Here is a 15,921-nt window from a genome sequence, read left to right as displayed (position 1 = left end):
GAATGTCTGGGTAGTTCGTTGACGCACAGAATTTAGCGATCGCTTGATACATTAGGAACTTACCGCCAAGGGCACACAGTAAATATATTCCGAACAAGCGAGTGGGTTCATGTGAGTGCAAAATTTACAACGGCTCCGCGCTATTTGAAGGTCGCTATCGGATATTGATCCTAGAGTTCCTCCGGGGAAACTGGCACTCGTCATAGATACAAATGAGCTCATTTGTACATTAACTTCGTTTTGGCGCTGCAAAACTGAAACCAGATAATTCTCTCGAGTATACTGGTCTCATTCATTTGGACTGTGAGTCAAACTGCATCTCCGAATTCTGTCCAATGATGAATTGGCACTAGGTGCGCAAATCTTTCGTGGTGTTGTGTATGCCCTATGGATAAGTTGCCTAAACAATAAAACACCCGGGGACGGCTAGAACACCGTATGCAGGTATATGGCGGCTGGCTCATTCGATATTCCCGGGACAATCGAAATGTGAATTGGCATTTTGTTTCCGTAGGCTGCAGCTAAACTAGCGTAAGTGACGTCCCTCGATACTCACAATAGGTAACTGAACGGGGGGTAGGTGATTCCAGTCAAAACCTGGCATTTCGAATGCTCCTGTCTAGAATTGGGCAGTATCTCAAACCTCCTGCTTTTCTGAGTGGCACATTACTACAAATGAATGATTACGTTTTATCCATTACTTTTTTGTTACACATGATCTCCCGCAGATTTGTTGCATTGCGTAAAAATTGTGGAGACGTCATCTTCACGTGGACACACGGGTCATCCCGGCTAGATCGATTAACGAAGGCTGTACTGAATGTCAACAGACGCTACTAACCTATATGCCTGGGGAGCTCTTCAACTGATGACTACAAAGTAAATTCGTCATCACAGACTCGCGTTGTGATGAGTTTTGTCACCCTTACACAGAGACACTGAAATTCGTTGACAAATTGCAGGTACAATGTATGACGACTAGACGGACCTTGGGGAACAACTGCAATTTATTTCGGAGCCGAAAAAGAGAATTGGGTGGCTTGTGGTGCAGTTCCAAGTCCATAAAGCGAGGATGAAACTGCAATTTTAGCTCACCACGAAAAGTCCTGAGGACATCAAGTGCATTAGTGTAGACAAAGACCGACGGCCATACATGTAGTATGTGATCAGTAATTGCGGAGGGGCGAAAAAGCAAAGCAGACGAGGCGTGATTTAGGGGAAAGTCTGAGGCATATTTACGCAACTGAATTTGTAGAATACCATTCAGACCGAGAGGTACTTAACGAGTGTAGTGGAAAATTACTTGGAGTTGCATGGCAGAATGGGACAGGGGAACTAATATAACTTGAATACAAAGCGGCTTGATATTGGCTTCAAAAGCACAGCGATGCCTGAAAGCTGGTCACATACGGTCGTACTTTTGCGGCTTGCACGAACTCATTAACCTTTGCGAAATTGGTTGAATGATTGACTGGCCTGGATGCTTTTTGCCTTTCCAATTCAAATTTTGCTAGTCAAATCAGATGACCATTCATATGGCATATACTCGGGTAATTAAGGAACAGGTGGACAAACGCAGCAGATGAGACGTGGTGGGCAAAAATTCTGAAGCACATTTACCAACCGAATTCTTAGAATACCATTGGGACCGGGAGGTGTTCAACGAGAGCAGTGCGGCTTGCATCATTAACCTTTGCGAAATTGGTTGAATGATTGACTGGCCTGGATGCTTTTTGCCTTTCCAATTCAAATTTTGCTAGTCAAATCAGATGACCATTCATATGGCATATACTCGGGTAATTAAGGAACAGGTGGACAAACGCAGCAGATGAGACGTGGTGGGCAAAAATTCTGAAGCACATTTACCAACCGAATTCTTAGAATACCATTGGGACCGGGAGGTGTTCAACGAGAGCAGTAATAAAACCATGGATTACTCCTTTCTCTAGAGTAGGTTGCGATAAGCACATTGACATAGGCTGCCATACAGGCCATTATCGGTATGGACGGAAAAGGAGTGACGTATTGGATTGATACAAGAGCGCAGGTATCGCTGAGACGGGGTGGGAAGGAATCTGAATGCAAACCGTGCGCGCAATTCGTGATAACAATGGGTGGATACGGACTGGAAATTGACGAACTGTCAATCCACTCCATGCGCCCAGGCGACAGATCCGTGCAGCACGGATTCCTCATCAGACTAGACGTGGAGCAGACAAACTTTGGAGTAGATTTTCTTAAAAGCGCAGATTCCCTGGTTAATTTGAAGTAGGCGGAAGCTGGTGACAACGTTAATCGCAGTCGAGCCTGAAGTTTAATCAAGCCCTGCCGTGAGCGAACAGCATTTCCTAAACCTCCGTGTTGTAACGTGCCGTAACTACGGTCCGCGGTCGAAGAATATTCTGAACTGCTCACGGGCGATGAAAATCCGTTTGGGATAGAATGTTAAGCGATCGTCTGGGCCCTGGATAAGTGTGGATTATACAGTGACTTCATGCCGAAAGCAATTATCAAATCCTGGGGTAGATCAAGACCACCAGAGATCCTCGTGGGAAGATCGCGCGCTTGGAGCTCCGGTTGCAAACGTACGACTTCACAATCCGACACGTGCCATGGGAGAGAACCGCCAGGCTGATTTACTGTCGAGACCAGAGGCTGAAGATGAGGCCCCTAGGATCATGATTGGTGCCAAAACCTTGTTGTCGGACTGGTTGGGGCAACTTCAACGGAAGGATCCTATGTAAAGAAAAGTTGCAGCCGCCTCGTGGGTTGGAATCAGCATCGACAACGGAGAGGAAAACAAGGGATTAGAAAAGTTCCAGAGTCATTTCGATCGCCTGAGTCTCGATGAAGCTGGCTTCACCTCTTGGAAAGCCACTTACTCTGATTTTGCGTTGCCGTCATCATCACGCGCCTTAGGACGGACCTGTAGTTGAGGGTTACGAGAGGGCACACACTAGATGCATCAAGACGTACCACATGCACCGGCAGAGGGCCTACTGGCTCGGGATGAGAAGTGAGGTGATGCGTTATGTGGTGTCCTGTAAGCGGTACCAACTGACTGAGGAGGATACTACAGGAGCAACGCATTCCAAGGATTCTACTCCTACCCCAGAAATCGGCGAGTTTTGTTCCTTCGAGGTCATGAGCATATTTCCGTTGACGACCAGCGGAAATTAACAACATGGCGAGAGAGCACCTTCCGTATTGAGGTCTAGGTGGCAGTGTGTCAAATCAACAAGCGATAACAGCCCGCGTTGTAGTATTGCATCACATCATGACCAACAATGGGAGGACGAAAATGATCTCAAATGATGACAGGCTTTGCTTTGGGAACGAAGAGTTTAAGAGTTGCTTGCAGAAGCTGAGCGTCGGACAGCTAATGAGAATACCATACCAACCGCGAAAAAGCGTCCAAATGAAAGTAACAACCAGACGATCAATGGGTGCCTGGCGGCCAATGGAGGTGACTGGCACCTCCATAGAGCCAATCACGGACAAGTTCCCGTTCATGCTGACATCCGCGACTTCAGTGGCCGGCGCCACGCTGGTCTCCGTAGGAGTTGAGAGAGTGGAAGAGGAACGCTCGCGAAAACTTGACCACAGCTTGGGGAAATACAAGAGAAAAACAGCAGTAGAATGGTGCCACCATTCTCCATGGGGTGTTACCGACCGCCGGGGGAACACTTATAAAATTCAAAACCGTTGAGGATCGAAAAGAGTAAAGACAACTCGGCTTCGGAAAGGGCATGATACACCCAAGGAGCTGCCGAAATTCCAGCTGCTCAATGACTGATCATTTGTGGAGAGGTGTTTCAACAGTGTTTGCACCTTCGTTATTTGTTTTTTTCTAGAAGAAACGGGGATAAGTTCGTTGAGCGCGGAAAGTTCTGAGCCGCAAACTTAGACTGCAAGATGATTTTACATAGCGGCTGACAACAAAATTACTTTTGCTTATATCTTTGTTCCATGGGAAATGGATACGGGAATATTTATCAAAATCGTAGTGAAAATGTGTATCTGGCACTTTGCAAGATTTCAGCGGGTCAGAATATAAGTCAACAAAATAATCTGAATCAAACATGAAAACATTTCAAACGATGCGAATTTTTCGTGCACAAATACTTATTACGGATGCGAGAAGTTTCTAGTCTGTGTTTTAATTAATGTGTTGAACTTTATTAGATGAAAAACACACCAGATCTGTCTGCAGGTCGATCCTTAATCCGTCCACTGAACAACAAGTTAAAAGGTGGGCCAAGAACTGCAGATCACTAGCGGGATTAGCTACTAGTTAGGCCGGATATAACACTAATCGTCCTTGAAACTCAACCACATGATCTCGGATTGACGGGCTTCTGCAGTTGTCACCCCTCAGAGGGACTTTCAAGCATCTAGCGAAAATAATATTCCCCTAAGCTACTTATAGTTTGTTCGTAGTATGAATAGGTGTGGTATTGATTTCGTCGAATCGGTGAAGCCAGTCTATACCGCCAAGCCCGGGAGGGTTTACACCTATTGCATTTCACAAATGTTTAGGAGGGGTCAAACCTGCAAATTTTCGATGATCAAACTATTTATAGGCTGACAATACGTATGCTGACGCCCGCCATGCTGCTCCCACCTCCATGAATTATTGCCATATGATGAAATTACCGTTTTTGCCCCATGTTTAAGCCCTCAGGTTCTCGCTGTGGACAGCGGAGTCGCGTGTTTTGTTGTTTTCGATTTGTGCCCATGTCCACTATTCTTCGTTACGTCCGGAATGTTAACTAGTATCTGACACTCATCAAACGTTCAATCTGTATTCAACCTTGATATAGCACGCCCAACACAACACAACCAATCGAGCTTTGGTGGCGTAGCATACGATCATCATCATTATCATCATCACCATCATCATTGTCATCTTCTGGCTGAAATGCTTATTGTGAAGAGAAGAATATGGGTGGACAGTGAAGGGACTGAGGGCTATCCACTGCAAGCATTCTCAGGTGCCTACATCTACATGCACTCATTGACGTAACCTGGATAAAAATGCCGGTATCATTGGTTACCACCCATGACCTGCATCATACCAAAAAAAGATTTGTTCTCATTGCAAGGGGTGTTGGGTCTCCTAGTGAAAATCGTCATTGTCGAAAGAAAGTGTAGGAAAATTTTCTATGTTCAATCTAGGGTTTCATGTAATTTCGGATGTGCATTCTTAGTCAGTTATTGTTACCACTGACTCAGCACATGGGGCAACTTTGTGGGTTAATTTGTGAAATTTTGGCCACATTTTTGAAAGGGACGCCTATTTCATATGAGAAAGTCTCGTCTCCGGATGGGGATGTATCGCTCGATGAGAATAAGTGCATGGGCATTTGCTGCCTCTGTCCCGAAATATTAACTGAACCATTATACACTACTTACCATATTTAAGTAGATGGATCCGGAAAACGAATAATATATATACTCGTACACGTCACCTTGTTTACACTAGATTATTTCAATATTACGAGATCCACATTGGCGATTGCAAGGAGATAAGTAATCACAATGCTATTTTGGTACGAATTATTTTCGTACGTCACACTTCAAGTATCGCACCTACTGTCGGATTTTTGAGATGCCTTGTTCTAACAGTGGGTAGGCACAATAGAATCTGCTATGGTTTTCCGGAAGAAAGACACTTCCAGGCAGAAATATACCACGGTAATTTTGTCAATAAATGTTGAAGCATGGTTTTGTGGATTGCCATGAATTCGGTTTCCAAGTAAAGCATTACTTCAAGGGATACGGCAGAAAGTTGCACCCGTTACCGCTTTTGGTTCGCTGTGTTTTAAATAATCTGTTGCATTTTATCAGACGAAACCATTCTCTAAATTGGTCTGGTTAGTCGTCCTTTATTTGCCTACTGAACAATCAGAGAAAATTTCGGTGAAAAACTGCTGTTCATTGGTGCGATGCGTTCTAAGTTGGACTGGATATAGCATCTATCACTCTTCGATTAAAGAAAGCAAATCACATGGTCACGTGTTGTCGGGCTCACCATGACATGATCCTGTATCCAGTTGTGGGGCAGTTATTAGAAAAAAATATATTGCAACCTGCCAAAGGATGCAAAAACAGATTACCCGCGAAATCATGCCGACATTTTCTCGGACATTAGATTATCCTTATAATGGCGTGAAAAGATTACTCCGCTTCGCACCGTCTGACGCTATCCTGTGTCCCTGTCGCATACATTGTACATAGGATCTGCAACGGAAACTGTCCCAAAGCTGGGTGAGGTGTAAAATTCGGTGATGACGTGAATTAAAAAGCCTTGCGACTATGGACAAGTTTTTGGTTGGTTACAGGACTTGCTTCAAGCAAAGGCTACATTTATGCTACAACAAAAACCAGCGTAAAGGTCATTTTTGCCTCATTCTGTCATCCGGTTAGAAAAGCCAAGATTGAAACGCTTATCCTTCAACCATACACCAATTTGATATCAATTGATTGGATTTCTTTCTCTGAAGATACTGATTCCCACGCTGAAACGGTATGACACACATGAAGCGAGATTATATAGGATTTTAGTATTGTCATAAATAGACGTGTTCTTCCAAACCCAACAGTAACCTTTTTGTCTCACGTTTCATCTGTTTCAGGACAATACAAGGCTTCATAACCCATTCCATAACACTTTAGCGATCCTGGCCGGCAGAGTGGCTAGGTGTTCGAAGCACCAGCCAGGTTGTTAAGTGCAGGTTTCTTGAGAATCACAGTGCAAGTGAACCTCATTTCGGATAGAACAGATGTACAGATCTTCCCGGCTTCATTCCCCCGAAGAAATATTATTTAACATTAGCTTCTCCTTTTGTCAACTTTAGGAATGTTCTTCATAGTCCTTCACGATTATTGCAAATCGTGAATTTCTGGCTCGCAATCTCACGCGAAGTCTCACATTTTAATGCAATAATGAAAATTCTTACAAAAATCTATGACACTTTGGTAATTTTCCGCATTCTACAAAGCACAAACCCCCGCATCTCGCAAAATCTGTGTCACACTACCGTACGGGTAGTTTCGCAAGATAGCTGTTTGATGTGGCCAAAAAACAACAACTAACCTAATACTTCCTTGGGTCTTCGATCAAAAGCGTTGAACTCATAACCAAAACCAATGCTAAATGACATGTGTAGAGCAACAACGAGGCTGTTAACAAATGCGTTTACGGGTGAGCAACACAGTCTTCTAAGCAGGATGGTGTGGTAGTAAGAGGGAGACGTCGAGAGGACTCTGAACGTCGGTTTGAATCCCCGTCCAGCATACAACAAATACCCCCCACCTCAACATTGAGGGAGCCTATCCCGTTGCAATCACCAATGTGGATGTGAAAACATTTTAAAAAATCAGGGCGAGCTAGATAGATTTTGGGATTGAATATTCAAGTCGATTTCCTTATTCACCTTCTTCAACAGGTAAGCAGTTTATAGTGACCCGGTTGATGTCCCGAAGCGTACGACTTATCATATACACAGAAGAATAACTCCCCGTCCGAAGACAAGGCTGTTGCGAATGTAATTAGAGTTTCTTTCAGAAAGGGGATGAAGATATCTCAACTGAATACCAACAAGCATCCCGGCACCTGGGTGGGCGGTATTCACGACGGACTCCTTAATGCAAACCAGAACATCTACCCGTAACATCAGTTGAAGAGGGCAAAGCAACTGTAGAAAGGTGGGAAAATTGACGGTATTTATTCAAGGCATCAAAATCTCCCAAATCTGTTGCTGCTTGTTGTTCTGAAGGAAAAAAAGAAGATGTGCATTGAGTTGACTTAAGGCTAACTCCAATCATTTTCAGGTGTCTACGCCTTCGAGCATTTATGATGGCAATCTCGATAGAGACTCACAACAAGAACGCCAGTAAGTCCGATTACAAGCCATGTTCTGCAGCATAATCAACTTGAGTTGTTTTCAAAAAAGTCATTGAAATTCTGCGAACGACGTGAGAGGATTTCGTTCTTTGAATGAGTATCGTCATTTTCTAACAACGTTTACATACTTTTTTATGTTCAGTCCAATATTTCTTGACATTTTGGGTCGATCGAGATAACCATTCCCTCAGATGATAGGTTTATTGTGGCGTTCATTGATGCAATTTTGGCCGTCTAACTAGAAGACACCATAATTATCAACAAGACGTCCTTGGATGTGTCGTTTGATGAATTTGATGAGAAATTGTGTTCCCGCTATGCTTGGGAACCAGATATCAAGCAAATCGCTGTGACCAACCCACCATATTTATGAAAATGAATAAGAGGACCATTTGGATATTCAGCCTTTAGCGTCACCTCGTTAAAAATTGGTTATTCAAATATTTTGAGATTCACATCGATGATTGCAACGAGATAAGTTTTCACATTGATAAAAATACTAATTCCCTTGATTTGGCATTGGCCGTGTAGCGAAACTTCTGTTGGAGTTTTGAGCTGCGAAATCCGTCGTGTTCTATTACTTTGGTAGCTGCGTTCGTCGAGAAAAATACACAAAAGTCAAAGCTTAACTTTTTGCCACTGGTATTTTGCCAATAATGACTTGGGTATTGTTCTGAACCAATGTTTTCATGCAAGTTAGGAATCATCTGTAATGCGCACTTCAAAAAAAACAGGAAAATTCTGTCGACAGCGTGCCCGACTAGAGTTACAAAACACTGCAGTGATCAACAATTTGTCAGGCTCACAGCCCCGATCTGAATGTCCAGATTTAAGGCCGAAAATACAGGATGCTCTTTCTGATATTTACTCCTGGTTATTCGCGAAAGGGGCATTTGTTTCTTGTTGGTGGGTTCTGTCCAACACTAATCCGCCGGAGCGCGGACCCCCATGAACCACGCTATTAGACTAGTTCACTGATGAAACTCCGGCAATTTTCCAGGCTTCACAGGACTACACGCGAGTGGATGAACGATTATGGTAATAAACTTTAGATTTGGGCAGCCGGAATTGATGAAGCCAGCATCGATCACAAAACTGATCGGTGCTCCAGTCGTAATCGAGTGAGCCTTAAATCATCGAAGGGATTGCCCAATGATCTGCTTAACTAGCGCTGGTGGTCCGGAGTGTAGTGGAATTCTGGTGCTCTCCTTGACGTGCTCTCTGATAACCACATCTGCAGAAAGTCACAGACACCCACAACGACTAATGTACAGATATGTGAAAGCTGAAAGTGGAAACTCGTTCAAAAAACCTATCTGAAAGCCTAACGGCTAAACTATGCAAAAACACCGAGCTAGAATTTTTGGTAGTCATTCTGTAACACCAGGTTGAGGAGCGGTTACAACTGTTACATATCGCGAATCACCAGGGAAAGTCAACCCTGCAATTTTCGACGACAAATCAGGCCGATGCCCAGGATCATGAATTGCAGAACTAAGCAGCTGTAAATAATTTTCCTAGAAATATTTTGATTGCCGCATACACTTGGATTATTTAACAATGTTCATCGAACCTGCCAATATTAGGCCATATTACGAGTTATTTTGTTTATCTACATTTAGTGAGTGCGGTTATTCTTATAGCCGTGGAATCCACGGTCTTTGGATTGTGTTTTCGAACCTTACAAGAAAACGACCAAACTTCAGTAAACACATGAATTTAAGAGCCACTAATGATCAATATATGCGATCAGAGGGAATAACATATTTAGCCCCAGCAACTACTGTTAACCCCGTGCTCGCCTCCTGTCCTATCCTGGTGTGCCCGATCGTCTCTTTGTACACATCGGTCAGGATTGAAAATTAGTTCTGCATTTAACTAGTGTCTTAAGGTCAAACATTGTTCGCAATTGTATCCTGCCCTGCAGATGAGCAAATAACCGGCAGTCCCCGACCTCTTTGGAGGAACCACATTATTACCGCGGAAGTTGAATGTGTACTATAGCATTTGCAATCCAGAGGTTGGGCTTGACGGACCGATCAGCGACCAGGTGATACAAAAACTGTAGAGTCACCCGAGTTGGCAACGTCTCGACATATTTTCAGTGCTTGGACTGGTCAGTTGAAATTCATTCGGCACGTGTTTGTAAAGGCATTTACCCCCTGTTCCATTTCTCCAAACATATTCAGCTTTCGAAGCAGTATTCACTGAAGATCAACCCTCCAATCCTCACGGCACTAGAGTTGAAGATAATCTACTGAAGTTCAAAGAGGTTAAATAACAGTTTTCATATTAGGAACATAATTATCGCAGAAATAATTCAGCCGCAGCAACTTTATGGTATGCAGGCACCATACTGCCAGAGGGAAGCACAATGGCTGATCAATCGCCGTATTGCACAAGCCTTGACACGATTATCCGAAGTGCGGCGGCTGGATTCGAAACATGGTCTGAAAGCAATATCCTACGAATGAGGTGAAGTTTAGCCTTGTTTTGAAGGTTTCTTTTGCAAGGTGATACATTATTACAAGTTCAAAACCGCACGCATTGTTAATATTTTTCTCATGTTCCCATTGCGTAGAAGGGCATCGCGTATTATCTCCTTCCGCATTGGCACAAGCTTTGATTATAATCTGAGTTTTAACTAATATTTGACACCCACCAAACGGCCGAACACAAACAATGAGGCGTCGGATCATATCATCATCATCATCATCATCATCATCATCATCATCATCATCATCATCAGTCAAATCATCATCCTAATCATGATCGGCGATAGCCTGACATTACTATCAACCACTAATGTTTCGCTGCGATACAATCATCGATTCAGGCAATCTGTGGAAATACTAGCAGCAATTGACAGCCATATCTAATAACGTCTCTAACAGGTGTTAGATTAAATAAACGATTTCTTAAGAAATTGCTAGCTTTGTGAGAGCTTAAAAAGGCCTCGAATAAATAACGTCCATTTCTAATGCCTTACACAAATGTTTTCTATGAGCAAACGAGAGTTCTTGAAATTTGGATGTGCATCTCCAAGTCGGGCGTGGATAGATCACACTCAGAGTTCCTCGAAGTCCAATTCTGTGCATGTGGCCATATTTCAAATGAGCTTCTAATTTTATACTCGGAAGCCATGTGTCTGGACGTGAATGACCCTTTCTCTAAATACGATATGAGCTTGTGTGTTTATTTTGTTGGTTGTGGAAACATCAAGTGAACCACGAAAACAAAATACCACTAGTTAACACTCACTTATCAATGCGCTGGTTACTTTTGACAATGTATACTACCAATTACCTGGCGCCGCCGCACCTGTGTCAACCAGGACACAGGAAAGTCTCGTTGGGTTCACGTGTGGGGAATGTGGCAAGTGCTGCAAACCGAAGGCTGGCTTTAGAGCCCACTATCGAGTTCACGACAAAGAAAGTGTTGGTACGAGCTTGGCTTCCCAATTGGTCTACACTGCGTGATTTACACGCAGATTAGCATAATTCGACATCGCCGGCACGCACACCCCACCCATCATAATGCAGATAAGCTTGGCCGAGTTAAGTATTTCCGTACCCGCTGGACTCACCTGGAATCACAATCGCTGTTCCGCCTGGCTAGTGGCACGCAAACCGCACTTATCACGAGACAAAGGCGGTATTTTCCAGGTCGGTCGGCTATCAGCATCAAAACTAGTTTATGGGTGCTTAAATAGGAAGCACAAAAGGACCAGTCCGCATCTGGTGGACGTGACCAAACCTTCGGTCACAGGCCGGCCTACTGATCAGAATCAGATGACAATAGCGCATATGGCGCCGTGTCACTCTTGGAACCCCATGCTGACAGTTCGCTTGCTAGTGTTGACCACCTGGAATTTGCCCAAATAGTTGAAGTCTGACACCATGATACCATAGCAAATCCTGTCATTTCTGAACCTGCAGGCCTCCAGAACACGTCCACACACCTGGAAACTGTATGCCGGCGTCGTCGTGAGTAAGCAAATGGGATCCCAGTCAAAGGACAGTAGATCCGCCGAGGTAACTACACTGCTTTCCAGAGCGTATACTACAAAAGACGGAAATATGCAGCGTCTGATATACCCGATTAAACATGAAAGGATTATAGAAGGGCAACTGCGGCCTACCTATGGAGGCAGAGCAGTATTGGAAACAGGTGTTTTCAGCAGCAAAACCCGTGGATAGCTGACCAAGTCGCATAGCAGTACCATCCTACTGGAGCATGACCGAGCCAATTTCAGGAGATGAAGTTCGATCCATTTATTGGGCATTCGTCCCCAGGCCTGGATAAACTTACGCCTAGAATGCTCTGCTATTTCAATGCTAACGTGCTCGCTGGGTATTTCAATTTACTTTTATTCTCTTGAGCTTGTCCGTCATATCTGTGACGTGCCCGTATTACCCTAGTTCCGAGGATCCCAAAGCCGACATCACCGACCGATCTGCGCGTCAAATATCCTTGTTCTTGTCTTTCATAAGGTGCTTGCTGACCGCTCGGTTTGTAGTTTACAACTTATGTCAATTGTGTTTGCATTTGTACTTTGAGACGGCTGTTTGTAGGCCAAATCACTGAGGCACGCTTGCTTCGTCAGCGACTCCTTCTAACCTCAGCTTGGTGTTTGTTGTCAAATCTGCTGAGCCTTTTGGAGCACCGCCACATCTAGTCGTTTATATCGCATAGCCCTGTGAGAATGCCGTGGCGGTTTTCCCCATTTTCGAGGTTCACTGCCACAGAGGTGTGGATCCACTCTCCATATTATTGTTCATCATGGGATGGATGGGTTTCTTGGATTGACGATGCCGCAAATAAAATACCAGTTCCATGAAATCCAGGTAGACGCTTTAGCCTTCGCTGAAGAACTAGTTCGTGTGTGCGGAAAAGCAGGCTCACCCGAAATAGAATCCTAAAGCAACTTCGTTCGAATAGGGAAGAGCTGGCATGAAAATGCATGAAAGATACAAGCGATGGTGATTTTTTGGTAGCAGGAAATATCGTGCCACAGTAGTCTCAGTCGAACCATTCGCTTGTCCGTAGACCTCATAACTTCTCTGGGTCATACAGGCACCGTAACATATTTGGGCATCCCCTCTACTTCAAAGGGGAACGTGTCTCCAACCACCGGCAGCACCTTCTCAAACTGCCCGATGAGTTGACGCGTGCCCCTTTGACGCAGAGTCAAAAAATGGAGATCACGAAGATCTGCATCATACCGAAGCTGACACACTCGCTCGTGCCCAGCCAAGTTCACCGGAACACCCTCAAAGTATTGGGCAGCTACATGAGGAAATACATTCGTGGCTGGCAACGTCTATCGAAGGAAACATCGATCAGCTACACCCATACGGGCAAACAGTTTGAGTGCAACAATCCCGATTCAGCGGAGAACGTGTAGGGGAAAGCCCCTTTCAACTCAGTGCTACTACTAATCAGTACTACGCAATGATGTCAAAGACTCCGCATTTGGCAGAATTCTCCAGGATATCAGCCTTTCGATCGGAATCCATGGTGCATGTGTAAACACCAGGCAAGGGCTGACGGCTGCTTGGGGTGACAGTCTGCACAGCAGTTTTGACGGTTGCCTTTTATGAGTGTTGGCGGTTTCGCCTCTTTCTAACCGATGAGTCGTATTTCCAGAACGAGTGCTTCCTCGGTGGTGGTCATGGTGGCTAGGCTATCATATGTCGTGAAAACTGTGGCCAACCGGTGAGTTTGTCGCATATTTTGCAGTCCTGCTGGAAACCACCTGACACCAGATGTGCTCGTCATATTCGGGTTGCAAAGAAACTCGCGAAACGTCCCCGTTGACCGGGCTGCACCGTCTTCACTTTGTTGAAGGCACCTACTTCGACGTCTTTCATCCAACCTGACACATTCGCTGTTCGGGATCGCCGAGCAACTATAATAGACATTCGCGTAGTACCAAATGCGCGCAGAGTGACTGTGTGGAATGAGGAATCGCAAAACTACAGTGTTGATCACTAATACCACGCCATAATCGCAGCTCTGCGTGCGACCGGTTGCCAATTCAACGTTACGGTCCACCAACCGATGATCATCTCTTACCGGGGCATCCGCTTTCCCCAATCCGCCCCGGTTGTTACTGGACCAAGACTTCGTAAGGTGACAGCCAGTGACTTGTACTTGCTTGCAACTGTGGGCCCTCTTCGTACGTACGACACTTTTATGCGTAACAGGTGGGGTTGAGCGTACATTTGGTCTCACACCAAACCCAGTATGACGGAAGTTTTTTGACTTCTTTGCGAGTCCTGATTGTGCTGGCGATTATTGCGACTTCAAAGTAATCGGCATTATTTGTTTGCTCTCTATTTGTTGGCCTTTGGACACGTGTTTCCATACCAACGTTTTACATATGTTGGGATTCATCTCATCTGGCAGGAACTGCTGACGCCACGAATTCGGATGAGACGTTTCAAATATTTCACTTCATACCCTCCTCTTACAGTTTCGCATTAGTCCCTTGCATTCAAATTTTATGTTTGTGACCATGCTGTTCAAAATTAGATGACAATAGTAGTAAATAGATGGATACGGGGATCAGCTTGAATATTCAGTCTTCAACGCCACCAAGATTGCTCCAGAATTATTTCGATATTTTTGGATCCACATTTGTGGTTGCAACGGGATAATTTATCACAATGTCACTCGTGTAATAATTCTTCTCATGTGCCATTGGTCAAGTATCCCAAACCGTGCTGGAGTTCTAAGCTTCAAAAATCGGCTGTAATGTGTCACCATATATATATCCGCGATATATGTGGGTATTTTGCGGCCGATGGAACACACAAGTCTATTCTAAACATGTTGTCATCGTTATTTTTCCAACGAATATATAACCGCGGTTCTGCATCTTTTTATGCCTTGAATCCAGATTTGCAAATCATCGATCGTCCTCCGGGCTCCACTGAAGATGTGCAACTGTTGTCGATTTTGAGCAGTTGTTGTTGAAATTCATTAGGTTGCAACGTGGCAACGCAAGTGAAAATGCTGGACAGAGTTAGGTGACGTCATAAAATTCAGTGATGACTTGTGTTACAAGCCTATGCGACTACGCACACGTATTTGTTTGGTGACGGGGCTTGTTCCATCAGAACTCCATGTTTATGCCATGAGCAAATCATTCCGTGTGAAGGTCATTCTTGCCTCAATCCGTCATCCATTGATAAAACTAATGTTTGGAAAGCTGGTGGCACCAAGGCATTCGAATCAAAAGCCCAAATTCAAGTCAGCGGGGTTTGCGGGTAAGTGCACATGCATTGCCCTCTCTACAGAACCAGGGGCCACAGTTTCCAACCACCATCCTAAAGGACCAGGAGTTTGTGTTCGACAGGCGTGTAGCCATTGGCTGACCTTGTATGAGAGACCCCGTGAGTGTCGCGGGGACACACTCCAGTATACTTCAATGGGTCAATGAGGCGTGCAAGCCCTTTGGTTTTGTTGATTTTCAATTCTGCTGAAGAAGCTGTACAGTGATTCCCGGCCTTTCATTGTAGATTGTTTTTACTGACAGGTGTAAATCTCGCACTAATATGAAACAATAAGCAGGCCAGAAGAAGGATTTCTTCACCTTGTTGAGAAAAATCATTCACTAGAGGCGCCAGTCAACACCTGACCACGGGATGTGGTTTTCCGTTCTTGGCGGACTAGCGGCTCTTCATCTTGTTTTGTTTGAGCTAATCAGATTGATGACCAGCTGCACTGGTCACCAGTTCAGCGGTGGAACTACTAGGCGGACCGTCACGGTTCCTCGTTGAAGCTACCTGGAGTTTCGCGAGACGCTCACTGCTGATAAATTCCAGCAAGCGTGAAACGGCTTCACAGTTTTTCCTGGCTTTTGGGCTTTACTTTCAAGAAGAACTGCCCAACAAGACTTCTTAAGATTTCTCGTGCTGTCAGATATGGTTGACTGCAGCCATCATAAGGATGGTTGTGGAATATGTCCACAGGATAACAATTTATCCAAAGAATTTCTGAAAAGT

The 15,921-nt window shown here is 44.5% G+C and overlaps 1 protein-coding gene across 1 annotated transcript in view; it reads right to left on the bottom strand.

Annotated features, from left to right (window-relative positions):
• The window catches only part of T265_11463 (hypothetical protein), a gene marked incomplete at both ends in the record, with an annotated part of 48,010 nt that extends 33,874 nt beyond the window's left edge, over positions 1-14,136 (bottom strand). Inside the window, 4 exons of the mRNA XM_009178122.1 lie at positions 3,433-3,606; positions 11,871-11,971; positions 13,540-13,862; positions 13,988-14,136. Of these exons, the coding sequence (XP_009176386.1) occupies positions 3,433-3,606; positions 11,871-11,971; positions 13,540-13,862; positions 13,988-14,136 (747 nt within the window). The remainder of the gene's footprint in view (positions 1-3,432; positions 3,607-11,870; positions 11,972-13,539; positions 13,863-13,987) is intronic.
• Between the last annotated feature and the right edge of the window lie 1,785 nt (positions 14,137-15,921).

This window comes from Opisthorchis viverrini (genome assembly GCF_000715545.1).
Source record: "Opisthorchis viverrini unplaced genomic scaffold opera_v5_499, whole genome shotgun sequence".
Classification (NCBI taxonomy): domain Eukaryota; kingdom Metazoa; phylum Platyhelminthes; class Trematoda; order Opisthorchiida; family Opisthorchiidae; genus Opisthorchis; species Opisthorchis viverrini.
Note: the sequence above shows the minus strand (reverse complement) of the source record. Positions and strands in the feature narration are given on the sequence as shown.